Genomic DNA, 18970 nt, shown 5'->3' on the forward strand with positions numbered 1-18970 from the left:
TCCAATGAACTTTTTGTCAACCTGTCTCCCTCACCCACTCTCTCTATCTGCAGACTTTTTTCTAAGTTTCATAGCATGTGATTTCATTCTTTTCCCAATTTGGCTCCTTTCTTTCTCCTGCTTTATCCTCATTCCTCCATCTTCTTCCTGTACCATTCTCTCCTCTTTCCTTTCTTTCTCCTCTGTCTCAAAGTCACTTGTTCCACTTATCTTTCCTTCTTTCCCCTCCTCTTTTGCTAGCTGAGCTGCTTCAGCTACTGAAATTTCACTCTTTTCCTCCCTGGCTTTTCCTTCTTGTAACATCTCTTCCACTGTCATGCATTCTGATTCAACATCTTCCCCACGTTCCCATCGCCACTGTAGCTGTCCCTTTTTTCCCTGCAAATAACACACTTCAGTACTTCTTAGCACTCCACTATCCTGTGCTCTTTCCTTTCATTTCTGTAGCACACTGTATACCAGCAGTATGCAGCCAGGTGTCATTCCTGCCCACACTTGCTACAGAGTTTAGACTGTCCAAAGTACATTGTAAACCATCGATGCAGCCCTACTTGGATTACTGGCAGTAAGTGCATTATCCTGCCAGGATTCCTCTCATCTGCCCTCACTACCACTCGGGCTCTCCATGATCCTTTCCATTTCCATATTTATTGCCAGGGATCCTGGTTTTTCTCTGTTTAAAAATTGCAACTTCTCTGACAAAAATCCTAAATTCTCTGATTAAACCCCCCCAAAATCTGTTTTTCCATAATTAAAATGAAACACCACTACATCTGTAGCTATCATTTTAACACAATGTTGTACTGATGTATTTACAATTTGAAAACAATTTGGAAGCCCACCAGTACCTCAATCATTTATAATAATGATTATTCCATTCCTTGTTCATCAGGACAAGGTGTTAAAGACATTTTGCCTAGCCTTTGATTAACAAATGTTTTGTTGCATTTCACTTATCACAACTAAATTCCAACTGCCAATGGTGAAAAGAATAATAGAAATTAATAATTGTTTCTTCTCCAACTACATTGCATAATATTCCTGGCTCAGAATGGCTACCATCTTTCCAAATTGATGGTGACTTTACTCCACTGTTGAAGCAGAGAAAAAAAAGAGTGATACATAAAAAGAGAAATATGAACTTAATTTTTGGAGAATATGTATGACCTTGAGGTTGCTAATTATGCTATCTGGAACCATCAATAGTGTTTTTATTTCAAACACTGAATTTTAGAAATAATTTATTCATTCATAGGCAGGGCTTGAATCTTAGCATAGGACCAGGACACAGATACTCCTAAATTCCTGTCCATCTCTCCAAATATGGAAGTCTCTTGGTTCAGCTTTTTAAAGTGTGGCATCTGTCAGTACTACCAGTGTAACAAACCTAAGTGATTTATTGGTTTGAAAATTAAATCCTTCCCTGCACTAACATCATTCCTCTGCAGTGTGTTTCTGAAATCTCATGTCATTCTTCTGCATGATTTACTTTTCACTGGGTTTTATGGCTCTTTCTGGAATGTTTTACTCCCTACAGGCAGCCAGCTTTATTCCTAGACTCCTGCTTTATTCCAAGCCATGATGTCTTCCTTTAGGCTTTCAAATGGTGTCCAACAACCTCATTCTAAATAAACCTTTATGTTCAAATACATTTTACAGCACAATGGCAAATCAATCATCTAGAAAATAGCTTGGTAACACTTCTGTCAAAGCATTCTGGGAAATCATTTATTTTTTTATGGCTGACTATGGCCTAGAGACATGCAGATGGAGAAATATATAAATTACTGCAAATAATTTGAAAAAGCCATTTCTACCAGATTGTGCATTATCTACTAGTCAGTGGGAAAGACTTTAGCACATCAAATTATTTATTTAGATTTGTACAAATGCCAAAAAGGGCATTTATCCAGATGTTTTTGGTACTTGTAGCATAACTAGAAATACATCACAAATATTGTCTTAAAAACATAGCTGTATAATTCGATATAAACCACCACCAAGAAGTAAGATGATCTAACAAGCTTAATTACCCCACCTGTCACAATTATTCACCCTTATGATTCTTCTAATTTTGAAATGCCTGTGAAAAAGGATGCATTTCGTAGCTTGTTCTTAAGTGTTAAATGAAGAAGCATAATGTAACTATATCCAAAATAGGCATACTTTGAAGCTCAAGAAAAAGTATACATGTGTGGGCATGTGTATATGTGTTATTACATCATTTTAGTCTTTGTCAGGATGTACAGGTCATATTATTTGACTTCCAAGAAGTAAAGTGGTATCTCACTACCCAGAACTTGGGACTGAAGGTATAATCTGGCACTCAGAGGGAAAGATGAGTTCAAAGGTTTAGTCCATAGAGTAATATTCTGTTGCAAATATCTAAAAAGTAATGTTATAACATCTCTTTGATGTTTATACATGTCTTGGTACATTGGAGTCCTGGTACATTATCAAGGCTCTTGGGGCTCACAGAAACATAGACAAGGTGGGCTGGAAAGGGCCTTAGGGCTGTTCAAATTTGCTGATGATACCAAAATTTGGGGTGAGGTGGGCACGCTAGTAGGGAGGGAAAGACTGCAGCAAGACCTGGATAGGTTGCAGGGGTGGGCTAACAAAAACAGGATGCGTTTCAATACGGACAAGTGCAGGGTGCTGCACTTGGGCAGTAGTAACCGGCAACATACTTATAAGATGGGAAACTCCCTTCTTGAGAGCACGGAGGCAGAAAGGGATCTTGGAGTCATCATTGACTCCAAGATTAACATGGGCTGACAATGCGAGGTCACAGTCGGCAGGGCTAACCAGACCCTATTGTGCATCCACAGGTGCATCTCAAGTAGGGCCAAGGAGGTGATTCTCCCCCTCTATGTGACACTGGTCAGGCCGCAACTGGAGTACCATGCCCAGTTCTGGGCACCCCACTTCAAGAGGGATGTGGACAACATTGAGAGGGTCCAGAGGAGGGCCACCTGCATGATCCGGGGACAGCAGGGCAGACCCTACAATGAGAGGCTACGGGACCTGAACCTGTTCAGCCTTCACAAGAGAAGGCTGAGGGGGGACCTTGTGACCATCTATAAACTCACTAGGGGGGACCAGAAGGGTTTGGGGGAGACCTTGTTTCCCCTAGCGCCCCCCCCGGGATAACAAGGAATAATGGCCACAAGTTGTTGGAGAGTAGGTTTAGATTGGACATCCGTAAGAACTATTTCACAGTTAGGGCGGCTAGGATCTGGAACCAACTTCCAAGGCAAGTGGCACTGGCTCCTACCCTGGGGGTTTTTAAGAAGCAGCTCGATGCCTACCTGTCTGGGGACACTTGAGCCCAGTTTCCCTCCTGCCCAGGCAGGGGGTCGGACTTGAAGATCTACAAGGTCCCTTCCAACCCTACTTCTATGATTCTATGATCCCCACAAGCATGCATATGCATTCTGTGGCACCTTAAAGCTGTTTGAGGAACTGCAAACTGCACACAGTGCATGTAGGTATGACTTCCCTCTCCCCAAACACAAACTTTATCCCTCTTTGAGCACTTTCTCTACTCTATTCCCCCTCCTCCTCTCCAGCAGGTGTTGCTTCTGGGTCTAGGAAGAGGGGACCCATTTGTCACTGCTGCTGTCCTTGATTGACCAGGGATGGTGGAAGCACCAGAGCTGCTCCTGCACCAATCCAGCTGGGGGCTGCAGTGAGCAGCTACACAGGGTGCTGGGCTCTAATAGGGACAGTAGCAGTGGTAGGCAGTTCCCCCCTTCCAACACCTGCTCCCAGTCTGTTCCCCTGGGTGTCCCCAAATAGCTGGGAGCAGGCGCTGGATGCAGGGAACCTGGATGCACTGCTGTCATTCCCAGGTCATCCCAGTACCCCTGTAACCACTCCCCACAGCTGAAGCACCTGGGTGGGTCAGGGAAACCTGAGGGAGGGAACACAGAGCAGGAACCTGCTTGCTATCACTAAGCCCAGCACCCTGTGCAGCCACTCCTAGCAGCCCCCAGCTAGATTGGGGCTCAAGCAACCTGGGGCTTCCCCTGCCCCCGTTGGGGAGGAGGGGGTGGAAACAGCAGCTGTGGCAGATAGGACCCCCCTTTCCTCACTTGTTCCTTGTTTGGTTCTCCCAGGTATTCCCAGCAGCTCAGGGCTCCAGCTGCATCTCAGATTCCACAAGGGGACCCACACATCTCCAGATGCATGGAACTGAAGATGTCAGGAGGTGAGTTGCGCTAGTGAAAGGAAGTGTGACTGTGCCACTACACCCCTCCCCCCCATTATATCTGCCCCTGCTACACATATCTCCTTTAGCAGTCTAACAGATTTCAGTACATAATAATAGATGACTACACAGAAATACTGCAAGATAACAGTACCAAAATAGGATTACAGGTTCCTATCTGGAAAGACACCATTTCTTACCTGTGACTGTTGGTGATTTCTATAATAGTCACTCACATTAAAATCACCCAGCTCAACCACCAGGCTCTGCTTACACAGTTCACAATTTTTTACTGTCTCCAGATCTGCACCTGAAATGAAATAGACAGTATGGGCGTGTCAACACATCACCCTACGTCGCTGAAGTGATGCACTACATCGCTGTATGATGCACTCCAGTGACATAGTGATCACTAGGGCTGCGCAAAGCTTTGGTCCCTGATTTGATTTGGCAGAGATTCGGCCTGATTCGGTGGCTGAATCTCCAAATCTGAATTGAATCAGAGGACCCTTTAATCTCTCTCAATTGAAACGGAACCCTCTAAATTGATGCAGAGAGATTCAGAGATTCGGACATAGACAGCTTTAAATGTTTTTTCTACATACCTCTAGGTACCAGGTGGCTCATGAATGCTGCAATGCTGGGGTGCATGGAGTGTCCCACAGGAGCATGGGGTGGCTTTCCAGTGCACTTGGCAGCAGACCAGGAAGTGGACCAGATGCACTGGTCCCCACATGGCTGATTGCTGAGCCAGGGGGGGCATGGGTGGGGGGCCCAGACAGACCCAGAAATGGACTGGAAGTACTTCCGGTCCACTTCTGGGTTCACTGCTAAGCATGTGGAGGACCGCCCCCACCCCATGGGATGCTCCATGCACCCCAGCATCACAGCATTTATAAACCACGCTGGTACCTCAAGGTATGTAGAAAAAACTTTTAAAGCTGTGTCTGCGTCCAAATCACTGATTGTCCGAATCAGCATTGAATTCAGATTTAGATTCGGCCAAATCGAATCGGGGACAGTGATCTGAATCAACAAACTGAATCACTGTCCCTGATTTGGTCTGAATCCAAATTGAATAGGACCCACTTTTTATACCCCTAGTGATCATGTGAGTCTACATGTGACCAGCAGCTACTTAACCCTAGCGGTGCACTCCCCTGTTTTAGCGCACCGTTACAGCAAAGTAAAGGTTAAAACTAACCATGCACCATGCGCATGGTGCAGTATGAGTGGTTACTGTGCCATGCTACAGTACTTGCAAAAGGAAGTATTAAAAGCATGGTGCAGTAACAACATCACCGTAGGGCAATGTGTAGATGTGCCTTATGTGTAACTTATAAGTCTATATTGTACATAGATAGATGATACTATTAGATAGTCTCTGCATATTATAAATCACTACTATGGAGAAATTTTATATTAAAGCTATTTTCTATACAAGTTTGCTAGCTTTATATCTAAGTTCCACTGAACTCTATTCTAATCATCCCTATTATGTGTACTTAGTAAAAACATCATGTAATACCGTGGAATTTAATAATACTATCTACTAAGTCCCATGTGATGTACAACAATTTACAAAAGTGTAACTAATCTTGGGTACAAATGCAGGAGACATGAGGTACAGATGTTTAACAATATGGTTTATTTGACAAAGAATAATTATATTATGATTTCTTACATCTTTTTTTTTTTTTAAACAAGTGTATACAGTTAATGTAACTGGCCATTTGGTCCAGATCTTCAAGAGCTGAGTACCCACAATTGTGATCTAATTTTAAAAAGAGCTCATTTACCTTGTAGGTACCTAAATAAAGGTCACACCCTCAACATGCTCAGCAAAATTATTCTTCCATGACTCTTATTGATAAGTTTTCAAAACAGTTCAGCATCTGACATACACTCAGTTTGTTTAGATCTACTGTATGTGAAATTTGACCACTTATCTGAGAAGTGAATTCTTCTGAAAATCTGGCTCTAATTTGTGTGTGTATGTCTTGGAGACCAACTGACTTGACCCACCACTGATCTGATGGAATGATGTGAAAAATACTCCCCTTGCTTGCTTGCTACTTAGGACAGTATGCATTTCATTCAGTAGAAAAATAAACAAGCAACAACTCCATAGACTTGAAAATGATGAATAAGTTCTAGCCCAGTGGGTCTGGTTTCCTTCTCCTGGCTACTTCACTAGAGAGACCTCTAGTTGCTCAGACATTCACTGATTGGAACTCGAAGCTCCTCATTTGAGATGATAAATAGTCACCTTGTTTATAGTTCAAAGACCATTGTTTAAATACAACCACTCCAAAAAATCAGCAGACCACTTATACTTGTGTTTATTTTTAATATTTTGGGCTCCTTTTAACTGAGGTCAAGAAGAATTCTTCCACTGATTTTAGGGGAAGTAAGACTAGACTCTTTGTCTGTTCTTCCTTTGACTACAGAATGATTTCTTTACATTCTTAAGCAGTTTCATTTACTTCACTATGAGATAGTAGTGAAGAAAAACAGAAGTGTAGGGAAGTCCTGATTCCCAGGTAAAACAGAGCAATAGAGCCCACAAAGAAGACCGCTAGACCCAATGTGTAGTCAATGGAAGCTACTTAAAGTTCTGATGTTTTTACTAGGGCTTTCCCTCTATATCAACAGAGGAAGTACCACAAGACAGAAACATCAGAGACTGTGAAATGCACTAGAGATATTGTTAATGTTTTACTATTCTGATAGGTGACAGTACAAAAATCTTAAAACAGATAGAATATCAGAAGATTAATATTGTTTAAAATATTAAATAGTTACTTGGAGGTTGAAAATAATCTAAAATGGCTCTTATACTCAGAACAGGGTTACAGATTAAAAACAGGCAGCCCCTATCTAAAAACAAAGATGGCTTGTTGAAAAATTCCTAATTTACTGAGCAGATGTCTTTCGGCTGTCCATCAAAATACACATCCAATCCAAATTGATTTACCATATACTGATCCAATTATCTCTCTCTCTAATGTACTGCCTTCTTTCACGTTGAATTCCAAGATATTTGATGAACTTTTTCTAAATCTAACCAGACCCTTGGAGATCCAGCCAACTGTCATTCAAGGCAGGAATTATGGAAAGTGAGAAGAAATAGGGTTCTATCCTATGATCCATGCAGTATGTGACTAAATAAGGCCATGCTAAGGACTAGGAGGTCGCATCTACATGAGATGTTGACTGTGCATCTATTACTGCACAGTCATTTAGTTCTTGTATAAACAAGTACTAAATGACTGTGCAGTAACTGGAGTTACTGTACAACCATGCCAAGGAACAGCTATTTAGTGATGTTGACTGTGCAGTAGCTCGTGACTACTGCACTGTAGCCTCGCATCATGCTTCCTGCCATGTGATGCTACTGCACACTAGTCACGGGCTACTGCATAGTCAGCATCTTGTATAGATGCACCCAGAGCATAGCATTTACCTGATGAACTTTCTGTTGTTGCAGATGAAAATGACATAACTAAAGTGGGCTGTTATCCTCTGACACTTAAGAACAGAATACTTGTACAAAAATCTAAAAAGTGTGTATATATGGAATTAAGTGATACACATTTTTATTGTCAGTTTTGCAGTAATTCTCCTGGCTTCTCTCTCATTTCCAGCTACTTGCTTATATTAAACAGTGGGTAAAGTACATAGGCACACATGCTTAAAAGAACTTCACACATAAGCAATTCATTATGCAATGATGTGTGGTTTCAAATGCAAGGGGAAATGGTTCATCACACACTATGGGCAACATTTTAAAGCACAGATTATGAACAAGTTTGCAAACCTCTGCTTTACAACTCATACTTGTAGCTACATAATCACTTGCTTTCTTCATTCAGAATGGGAATAGAAATAGAATAACTGGAATATGTTTAAAATAGTGTTAATATGCATTTATAGAAGTGGGGAAGAAGACAGAAAATGTGAATAGTACAACAAAAATCTAAAGGATTTATTTCACTAAATGTCACATTAACACTAAAATTTATCCCATTCCAGTTTCTTTCTCTCCCTATTTCAAGTCTTTTTAAAAACACATTCAATGCATTTAATCTTATTTTATTATCATTCAAACACTCACTCTTTTTTCCATTTATTAAATGTACATGTGCGATGTATGGAATCTACAACATTTTATGTTTGCCTGATACTACTAGTCATTGTAGCTCATTAAATCTTTTAGCATCTGATACTGAGGATTATCTATTATTTTAAACTGCCATGTGAAAAATTAGGTTTCAGCTGTGCTTGTCTGCTGACTAAATGCAGAGAGCCTAATATAATCTGTTATTTGACTGAATATTTGCATTTTGGAACATACTAAATGTTGAAAAGACTATGAGCTAACTTAATCCATGTGCAACACTACAGTTACTACCTGGTATAACCCAACTGATGTCAGTGAAATTACTCCAGAGGTATATTTGGCTAAGGTTTTGTAAATTTAATAATACGCTATTGCATTTTATGGATTTCTCTCTCATACACACCTACCTGACTTTATTTTAGCTTTCAGCCAGCTTTTTAAGCATTCTTGATGAACATACTGTAGGCTTCCCACACAACTGCATGGTTCTAGCAGTGGATTGGTTATAGAACCCCCCGCAATCTGACAGATACGACATTGGTCGCCTTCCTCTTCTGAATCTTCTTCCAGAAGACTAAAGACACAAATGAAAAAGTAAAGAATGCTTTTTCACCAACTTCTACAGTTGGATTGCATCTTTGAACTCTATATATTTGGGTATCTAAAAACATATACTTTGGTATCTAAACAGATTTCCTTAAAACTTTTCAACATGTCAGGGACCTAAATTAATAATAGGCAATACTTCAGAATTATTACACATCTAAATGCTGTTAAAATGTAGAAGACAAAATCACCATTGTTTCTAAATTCTATGTATCTTTTAAAATTTTGAATCCATAATGGATTGTGTGTAACTCATAAATGATAAAATAAGCATTGGCCAGTGCTTTCACATCTTGTGCTCTTTCTCTGCAGAACCTATTAATGGAGTAAGTGGGCATGGCTACATGAGACACTGACTGTGCAATAGCTGAATAACACTGCACAGTAGTGCATCACAGCACCAACAGTGCTAATGTGCTACCGTGCAGTATTCTTAGGCTACTGTGCGGTAGCATTACTTAAAAGGCATTTGTTGGCACTACTGTGCAGTAACTCTGGTTACTGAACATTTATTTATTACTTGATTATACAAATACTAAATAAATGTGCAGTAACTGCTGCGCAGTAGTGTCTCATGTAGATGTGCCCAGTGGCCTCTATTGCACGCATATATATATCTAATTAGAGTAAAACTTTAGAAAATGGACAGTCTCCAAGTATGCGCCTCTGGATGATTGGCTTTTTCCATGGGTTCAGGAAGAAACAGGCTCTGTGCCAGAGATGGAGAATTTCTGGCTGATTTGGAGGTTGGACAAGTTGGAAAGCATGAGAAGCAATTATCCCCAAGACTCCCATTGCCTTCCTAGTCTGCCCTCACATCAAAACTCATTTCCTTCATTTGCAAAAACTCCTTTGGTCCAAAAATGTGCAGGGGGAAAGCAGGTCATATTAGTAAATCAGACTGGGGCCAAATACATGATGGAGGCAGCATAGAAAACAAAGGATGTCACAATCTACTTGGTGGGGGTAAAGGGACAATAGAGTAAGAATGTTGGACTTGGGTATGAAAAAGTAAGTGGTAAGAACCTGAGTGAGGCAGAGAAAGAGAATCTTTCTATTCAAAGGCAGTGGATATTGAGTTTTAACTGTATAAGAACAATTGAAAGAAATATAGACATTTATTAGCAAAAGGGTCCAAAAAGAGCAAATACAAGACAAGCTTAAATAATGAAATAGCAATGCAAATATCATTCTGAATTCCAAGTTCTCAGTTTAGTTATATAATTCTAACCTTGGCATTAAAATGGCACAGAGAAATCATGGATACATATGAACCATATAATTACACATATTCCTTACCTATCCTTCAGTCTCTTAAGCTTCTCTGGGTCTGTTGAGGGTTTCTTTATTTCTTTTGAATGAGAGGGTGAATGAGAGGGTGTAATGTTGCTCATAGCATTATTTTGATTGTGTAGATCAGACATTGCCAGCAAAGCAAGTGATAACTGGTCATGCTGTATGCCAGCCGTATAAAGATAGGCTGTGAAATCTGATTGAAATAAAATTGGGTTGGTAGAATCTAGAGATATAAAAGAACTTTGTGAATTTAATAAGTTCTCTTCATCATGTGAGGGAGCACTTGGAGATGTACTTTCTTCAGGTGGGTTGAGTATAGGTAAAGGGTCATAACTTTCCACAGCAGAAAAAGAACCCCTACTTCTTATAGGAGATAAAGGTCTATGAACATTAAACCTTGAAGTTCCATCCAAATCCAGCACTTGAGGAGGAACAGTTGTTGAGCTCAAATTTGCTGAGGCCTCAGCCCCATGTAGAGATCGTATTAATGATCTTGGAGTACTATATGCAGAATAAAATAATGGCTGATGACTTGTTGCCCTAGCAGAAGTAAGAAGGTCAGCATAACATCTCTGATTGCTTTCATAAGATTGCCGTTCTCTGTTATAAACATCAGCACTTGCATTATTGAGATTCTCAGAAATAGATGTGCCATCTAGCCTGTTTTCAGTTGGTGAGTTTCTTGAACTAAGCGACAGAGTTTCATTTTCATTTTTATCAGAAGCCATATCTTCAAAAAAACATCGATAAGGAGCACAAGACTTTCCATTGTCCCTAGATTTTCTTTGCCCCGGTGAAAACTGCTCAGCAGCTGAGTCTGTTATGCTGAGTTTTCTTAGTGGTTGATGGGAAGATTCAGTTCTTCTTGATAAAACATTTTTATCATCTCTAACTTCTTCAGAATTAAACTGTTTATCTTGAACTAAGGATGTCCGGTGAGGAAAGCTAGCTTGTTCTAGTGGAGTAGGAGACTGGTTTAGACTAAAAGAAGTAAATTCTTCTTCTAGTAATTCTTCTTCTTCTTCTTTTCTACTGTCATTTTCTTCATATGTATCTTCCATGTTGAAGCACAGCATAGAATAAATGTTCTCATCTCTGAATTTCAGAGGTGCCTTTTGAGTAGATGTGGGAGATGGACCATTGGATTGATGGGATAGAAAGGAACCACTGGTTCCCTGAAATGTAGGTGCAGATGACAGAGCTGAAGATTGCTGAGCTTGTATAAAGACATTTTCCATATTCTTGTCTCTGTCTGGACCTTTCTGATCTAAATTTAGTTTGGAAGACTGGATTAAATTCCTTTTTTCCTGAGATTTCTTCTTATACTTAAAAGTATTTTCACTTGTCTGCTTTTTACCATCTTTTTGGACTCCAAAATCTGCATTCCAAACAAAAGACAGTTTTAAGGATTTAATCTTTTTGTCTCTAGTTCTTAACACTTGCTCTGAATAGCATGTTTTGCTAACACCTGTTCTGGTATGGATGTTATGACACATTCAGTTATTGACAATTGTGGAACTACTGTACTTGTTAACAAAATTTGTAGACTTTATTCATCAACTTTCCTAGGAAGGACAGGAAATCAATATTGCTTTTCTGTATGGGCACCTGTAGGAGCATATGAAAGAAAGAAATAACTCAGGCTAAATGGTGTACTGGCACATGTAAAGGGACAGTTAGCATTTGCTTATCTTGCAGGATGGATACTAGCCCACCTACTCCTTGATGTGCTTAATAGGCAGTTACAGAAGGAAATACCTTCATGGCCGCATCCAGATGAGTGCAGCTGTGCAGTATGTGGCGCCACAGACCTAGGGTCACCCCAGGATCTTATCAACACAGAGCTTGTCACAAGGGGGTCCTAAAGCATCTGATCACTCTTGGCACCAGATTAAGGAACAGAGCACATCTCATAGAGCACAGCACCACCCCGACCTGCTTTAACTGACCCACTGTATTTCACAGCCCCTGGAAATTAAGGGCCCGGGCCCCTAGCTATCCCCAATGGTTCCTTGTCCATGATTGACCAAGTATGCCCCACTCCAGTTTCCCAGATCTGTAGAGGGCAATGGAGATAACAAATTTACCATACTGAGAGTCAGCAGGGTGAATGAGCCTGTCCAGTGCCGGGATGGTCTTATATGTTACAAGTTTTGTTGAGGAGTTCATGTTATCGGCAGCGGTGAGGGAAACAATGACCTCCTGTTCACCATCCTCTACTTTCTGGCCTGACATCTGCAAATGGCTGTGATGGTACTACAGGACCAGATAATAGCCAAGGTCATGGTCAGAAACTGGTGCCTAGAAAATTTCCAGTCAAAGTAAGGCCCATGCCCACACAAATATGAACATGCTGACTTCTCTGGTAGAGGTCAGCCACTTCTGGGTCACAGGGACAAGCAATGGAGAAAGGAAAAGTAGATGTACCACTGTAAGTCCTTGGCCATGGTCAGGCAGGGGATCAAGGAATCACAGTGCATTATTATATGGCTTCCAGGCAGCATGCAAAGACTAAGGAACATGATGTGATCATAGCTGAGCATATGAACGAGAAACTCAGGAAGGTATGAGGGTCAAGAAGGGTCTATGGATCACCTCATGTCTGACTTGAACCTGCAGACAGAGGGGATTGTAGATGCTCTCCATGTCACCCCACAATTTAACACACAAGTAGAACCACCCTGTAGCCCCTGGGGATACATGTTGACACTAGCTTTGCTGTCCTCCAGGGGTCCTCCACTGCAGGATGGGAGCAAGCACCACTGAACCATCAGGAAGGAGTATCCATGGCCTGAACAGTCATCCAGTGGTGGTTGCCACCACCTGGAGATGTGACATGCCTATGTTTTGGCCCTGCCTGATCCACAGTATGTTTGCATTTGTTGGAGAGTATATACACCCATATAGTTTTACAAGGTGATTACGTTTTTTAACATTACATTTGTTTGCTTCTTCAATTGACCTCCCTTTTTCATATTTCTCTTGTACTGTTTAATAAAAGTTCTGCCTGTTGTCAAAACTTTGGCCATGGTATTCACTGTACATATAGGGCAGGAACGTTCAGGGGTATAAAAACTTTCAAAAAATTACTACTTGATGCATCATCTTCCTGTCCCAACACCAGCTGCATCTCTGTGTTTCCCTCCTTCTCTCCCTCCCACCTAGGAACTAGCTTCCACAGCCCAGAGCTGATCAAAAATGCAGGCTGGGGAGGAGCTATGCAGAGCTGGCTCAAGCTCTTCCTACTTCCCTATTTCCTTTCCTGCTCCGTCCATCCAGGGTCACAGGAGCAGGGTCCAGATAAGCCCGCAGCCTCGCAAAGTTCAAGCTTTCATCCCCTCCTTCCACATCCTTGGGTGCACAGTTCAGCAGTTGGCTGAACATTCCCTCACCCCCAGCACACCCACCCTGGACACTCCCCTCCAATGTCCCTTGCCTGCTCTGAAAACAATCACAAAAGAGCACAGGTTCAATTGACAGTGTTTACTGTGTACATGAGATCAGTCTATGATTAACCATTCCAGCCTTCAGCCTGGAGACTGACAAAGTGATCAGCCAGCATGTCTTGCAAATACAGTGCCAGGTGACCAGCCTCCATTTGAGAACTTGCAGGCGTGGCTCCTGTAGAAGCTAGGGGTTACTCCACCGTTGACTGGCATAGGTTGGGCAGGGGCTCCCTCTTGGCCTCTCATGAGCTTCCATATAACAATGGCAATGTACTTCTGCATGGATAAAGGCGCCCACATAACTGTTGTCTGCCACTGTATGCATGTATGGGGCAATCTTAGTGCAGATCACCATGAAGGAGCCCCTGCACATGTAGAAGTTCATGAGCAATTGCTCATCATCCCAGATGGCCATGACAATCCACTCCCACCAGTCACAGTCTCCGTGGCCCAGAAACACTGCTCTACAATTTAGAGACACTCCCACATCTGCCCATCCCCAATGTGCTGACCTGCGACCAAAACATCTTCAGGGCAGCAGCTGCTATCACAGATTAGGAACTTTGGATAGCTATGGACTGCCCACTGTTTGTCAGCAAGCACACACATGAGCATCTCCCATGCATGTGCTGCTTCCTCACTCTTGGCACAAATGGAAGTAGTCACAGCAGCCATCAAAGCATGCCAGTGTCACCTTTTCCACTCAGACTCATTTACAAATTCATAATGCTGGTCCAGTGCAGTCTGCAAGGCACCAACTATGTGCAGATCCATGGTGGCCAATGGTAGTGGAAACTCCAATTCACAGGCAATGGTGGCAGCACAAATGCAGTGGAAATAAGGTGGATAGTCAAGGGCACAAGTCATGCAATGAATCACACCAAAATTCCTACCATAAAAATGTCACTACCCACAATCTGAGCATTCAGTAAGTCATTTGCTCAGTGCTGGCAGTCAGGGGAACCTGCTAACACTTAGCCAGAGCAAGGCATCCTGGGATGTATGCTCCCTTGAGCCACCTGTTGACAGAAAATAAGTAGTGTGTTCAACCACTCTAAACCTGACTGGAAGGTCAAAGTGTGGTCAATTCTGCAAATTCTCCATTCTTTTGGAGAAGTCATGGCATAACCAGTCCCAGAACAAATGTGACTTCTGTTTGTAGCCTATATTTTTAATGGCCTCTTCACTTAATTGAGGCAGCTGCTGAATTGAGAAAATAGGTTGCACCCAATTTAGGAAAATGGATACATTTTTCTAAAGCTATCCATTTTAAGGTTATTCTTTTATTTAGTGTGTGGCTTTTATGTACCTTCTTAGGAAGGAATCATCAAATGAAAACATGATCAAATTGAATGGACTGGATGCTCATTTGCACTAAGGACTTGCAAACTGGAAGTGTAAATGGACCTTAAAGTAGATACAAACACTAGTTCAAAGTCCCTCTTTGATGTTGGTGTACAAATGAGAATGAGGTCTGTAAAAGTTTAGCAACACAAAGGGCACATCTACACAAGACGTTTAGTATGCAGTTGACTAGTTAACTGTACAATAAACGTCTCTGCATGTGCACGTGCACCCCTATTGGGGTGCACAAAACTAATAAATTCCACAGCAGGGCAACACTTGTATTTACAAGTACTCCACTATAAATACAAATACTACCCTGCTGCAGAGCTTTTCTGTACACAGCAGCACACATTTAGATTCTGACCTGGCTGGCTGGGGCATGAGGGTGCTTCTGTGTGAGGGCTGCCTGCCAGCTAGCCCCATGCTGAAGCACCTTTGTGCCCCAGCCAGCTCCTCTGCAGCACATTGAGCTGTGATTTGGCTCAATGTGCTGCAGCAGTCTGGGCATGTATGTAAATGGCGCACTCAGAAACTTCCCCGGAGTTTGCAGAGCAATAAGCTCTGCCGTTTATTGCTGCGTACTAATGGCATGTGCAGACACACCCAAATAGTCAGTTCTGTATCTCTACAGGAAGAGGAAAATTAAAGGAAAGAGCTTTTCTCACCAAATCGTCTGGTAACTTGTGTCTTTGCCTGCAGCAATGAGGTCATTTTGTCTCTGTCTTCCAATTTTCGTATATTCTGTATATCTGAGCTTCCCAATGATCCTCTTTGGTTTTCTCTCTTTCCCCTTGAAAATGACTGCTTCTGGGAAGCTGTTAAGTGAAAAACATTTTCATTAATTTATATTTTCAGGGAATGAGCTTCCATTAAAATTAGTGTTGCTTAAAAGAACCTAAGGTCAAGTGTCTTCAAGGTCTGCCTCAGCAAAGCAAGAAACTACATCAAACCGATTTTTCTTTTGGCAAGGCCTTGTCATTTATGCTCAGTCAGAATACAATTGGAAAAAAATTCCCCATATTTCAAAAAGAATCTGCATAACAATTTATTCCTGTAAAACATGCATAACGTTAACATTTTTGGATGTATTGTGAAAATCTGTGAATACATTTTGGGGGTTATCCAAACTCAATTTTTATATGCTAAATGTGAAATTCTAATCCGTTTTGGGTTTTGTTCAATAAATAAACATAAATAGAGCTGCTTGAAAACTTTCAAATTTTAAAATTATTTTTCTACTGACCATCTCTACTCAAAAGAAAACATTCAAAGCAATAAACATTTCCATAAATTTCTGAAAGCTAGTGAAACCAAGTGCTGTCCTATCCAGTGATAACTTTTACTTGATGTTCTACTAAAAGCTGGTAGCTGATCTTTCCTCATTAAGCCCGTGGTCTAGTTTGATAGTCTGCCTTAACATTCATAGGGCAGCTATTTGCAAAAATAAACTAGGGATTTAACTAACAGAGAAATTGTGGTCCAAATTTTCAAGAACTCAAGGGACAGATTTTTAAGGCCTCTGACCCACACAACAGGGTTTTCCAAAAATACTGTTTCTATTTATATGTCCAAATTACGACCAGAACTGCCAAAGATCTTATTGTCCAATTCACACCTGACCTGCTGGGCTCTTTCATAAATCTAGTCCTTTATTTAGGTACATGAGAAGCTAAGATCCGATTGTGTGTGCTGAGCTCTTTTAAAGTATGCCCCAATTGACCTTTCTTCCCAATGAAAATGTTGACAAGATTTATCAGTCAGCAAAGTGTTAGGAAATTTGAGACGTAACTCAATAAATGGACAACTCCAGCTCAAAATACTGCTACATCCTAAACAGCAAATTGTCACTGTTTTATTTTTAATAAGGTTCTCAAACATAATTTACCCTCATCTAAAAGAGAATAAATGCCAAATATCAATTTTTCTGATCTGAAAGTGTCATGTAGAAAGGGACCTGAATCAAAATTCTGCATTTAAACAATTCCAAACTGAACTGCATCACAATACTATTCTAGCTAAAGATGCTGATTTCCATGAGTCCCTATCACCCACCTACTCTCCCAGCCCTGTTGACAGCTGCCCACATGGCCCCAGCTCCCAGTTCTTTAAAAAAAAACCCAAACCCTGCACTCACTGGCTGCTGCAGTGGCCGTTGGGGCGTCTGGGGGCTCATGGCAGAGCCCCCCCCCCAAGCAGCACGGTGCAGTGGGGGGCAGTGGGGATAGCCTCCCTCCCCCCTCCACCTGGCAGGAGCCACTGAGTGTGGGACTTCAAAAATATTTTTTTTTTAAAAAGCCAACACTGGGGTTGGGCAGGACAGCCATGGGGGGGGGCGGTGCTGGGAGATCAGACAGGGGATGGGGGCTCATGGCAGAGCCCCTCACACAGCATGGGGCAGTGTGGGGCAGCAGGGATTGCACCCCTCCCCCCCGGCAACAGCCAGTGAGTGGGGGCTTTTTTCTTTTTTTTTTTAAAGAACTGGGAGCTGGGGCTGAGGGAGGGGGCGAGGGATGGGGGCTCATGACAGAGCACCACATGCAGTGTGGGGCAGTTGGGATTGCCCCCCTCCCCACCTGGCAGCAGCCAGTGAGTGCTGAGGTGTTTTTTTTAAAGAGCCGGGGAGGCTGGGGCCAGGGAGGACAGCCATTGACGGGGCTGAGATAGCGGGCAGGGGATGGGGCCTGTTTGATTCACAGATCTGGCTGATTCAATGGCAGCCAAATCTCTGAATCAGATTCAGCTGAATTGATTCGGGACAGTGATTTGAATCAGCAAATCAAATCACTGTCCCCCAAATCAGCTGAATCCGAATCTGAAGCGAACACTAGCTGTTTCGCACAGGCCTGCTGGGTATCTCCTGAGTAAACAAACAAAAATCTACAGTTTGAGTTCATGAGACATTCCTAGGAGTCCTGGCACTGATAGCAGAAAAAAACAACTTTTTTCCCCACGTGTCAGTAGGATATAACTGTGCTTTTCCATCTTGGAAAGAAAAGGGTTTTTACCTAAGATTTGCAACACAAAAGCCCAAAGTTTATCAGTTCTCTCCTCAAGAGGGACATTTCACTGAGCCACTGTCATAAAAGGCCAGTTCAAAGCACACAAGGATTTTGGCCCAGAAATCAGAAACAAAAGTCTATCAATTAAAATTACAAAACATATATAGCTATGGGAACTCCTGGCCTACGGTACTAAATACTACTTTGTCCAGTAGCTGTGTTGCTAGAAATTGTAATGGGTAGGCACAAAAGATAAGTCAGAAACATCATCAACTATTTCTTTTCAACTGAAGTAACAAATTTGTAGCATAACAGCTATATATCAGCTACATACCTTAAAACCGCTAGTTACCCAAAGACCAAGTTTCATCCAAGATACAACTGATTTCCTGCAAAAACTTAAAAACATAGACCGCCCTCCCAGCAATACCGTCCTAGCCACCATGGATGTCACTAGCATCCCACACCAGGATGGCATACAAGCCTGCCTCAGATATTTCATAGACATTAGGGCTGGAAGGGACCTCGGAAGATCATCGAGTCCAGCCCCCCGCCCAAAGGGCAGGAAGTCAGCTGGGGTCATAGGATCCCAGCAAGATAAGCATCCAGTTTCATCTTGAAGGTGTTCAATGAAGGCGCTTGAACGACCTCTGGTGGCAGGCTGTTCCAGACCTTGGGGGCTCGGACAGTAAAGAAATTCTTCCTTATGTCCAGCCTGAAACGGTCTTGTAGTAGTTTGTGACCATTTGACTTCGTCATCCCTTGGGGCGCTCTGGTGAACAAACATTCCCCCAGATACTGGTGGTCACCCCTGATAAACTTATAGGTGGCCATCAGATCACCCCTGAGCCTGCGCTTTTCCAGGCTAAAGAGCCCCAGGGCTCTCAGCCTGTCCTCGTAGGGTCTGCTTCCCTGACCTCTGATCATGCGCGTGGCTCTT

The 18970-nt window shown here is 42.1% G+C and overlaps 1 protein-coding gene across 1 annotated transcript in view; it reads right to left on the reverse strand.

Moving 5' to 3' along the window:
* MARCHF10 (membrane associated ring-CH-type finger 10) overlaps nt 1–18970 on the reverse strand; it is a 116172-nt gene that overhangs the window by 18633 nt on the left and 78569 nt on the right. Inside the window, exons 5-8 of the mRNA XM_059726839.1 lie at nt 15697–15846; nt 10242–11616; nt 8744–8910; nt 4414–4523 (exon numbers count right to left, since the gene is read on the reverse strand). Coding sequence (XP_059582822.1) covers nt 4414–4523; nt 8744–8910; nt 10242–11616; nt 15697–15846 — 1802 coding nt within the window. The remainder of the gene's footprint in view (nt 1–4413; nt 4524–8743; nt 8911–10241; nt 11617–15696; nt 15847–18970) is intronic.

This window comes from Alligator mississippiensis, chromosome 4 (genome assembly GCF_030867095.1).
Source record: "Alligator mississippiensis isolate rAllMis1 chromosome 4, rAllMis1, whole genome shotgun sequence".
NCBI lineage: Eukaryota > Metazoa > Chordata > Crocodylia > Alligatoridae > Alligator > Alligator mississippiensis.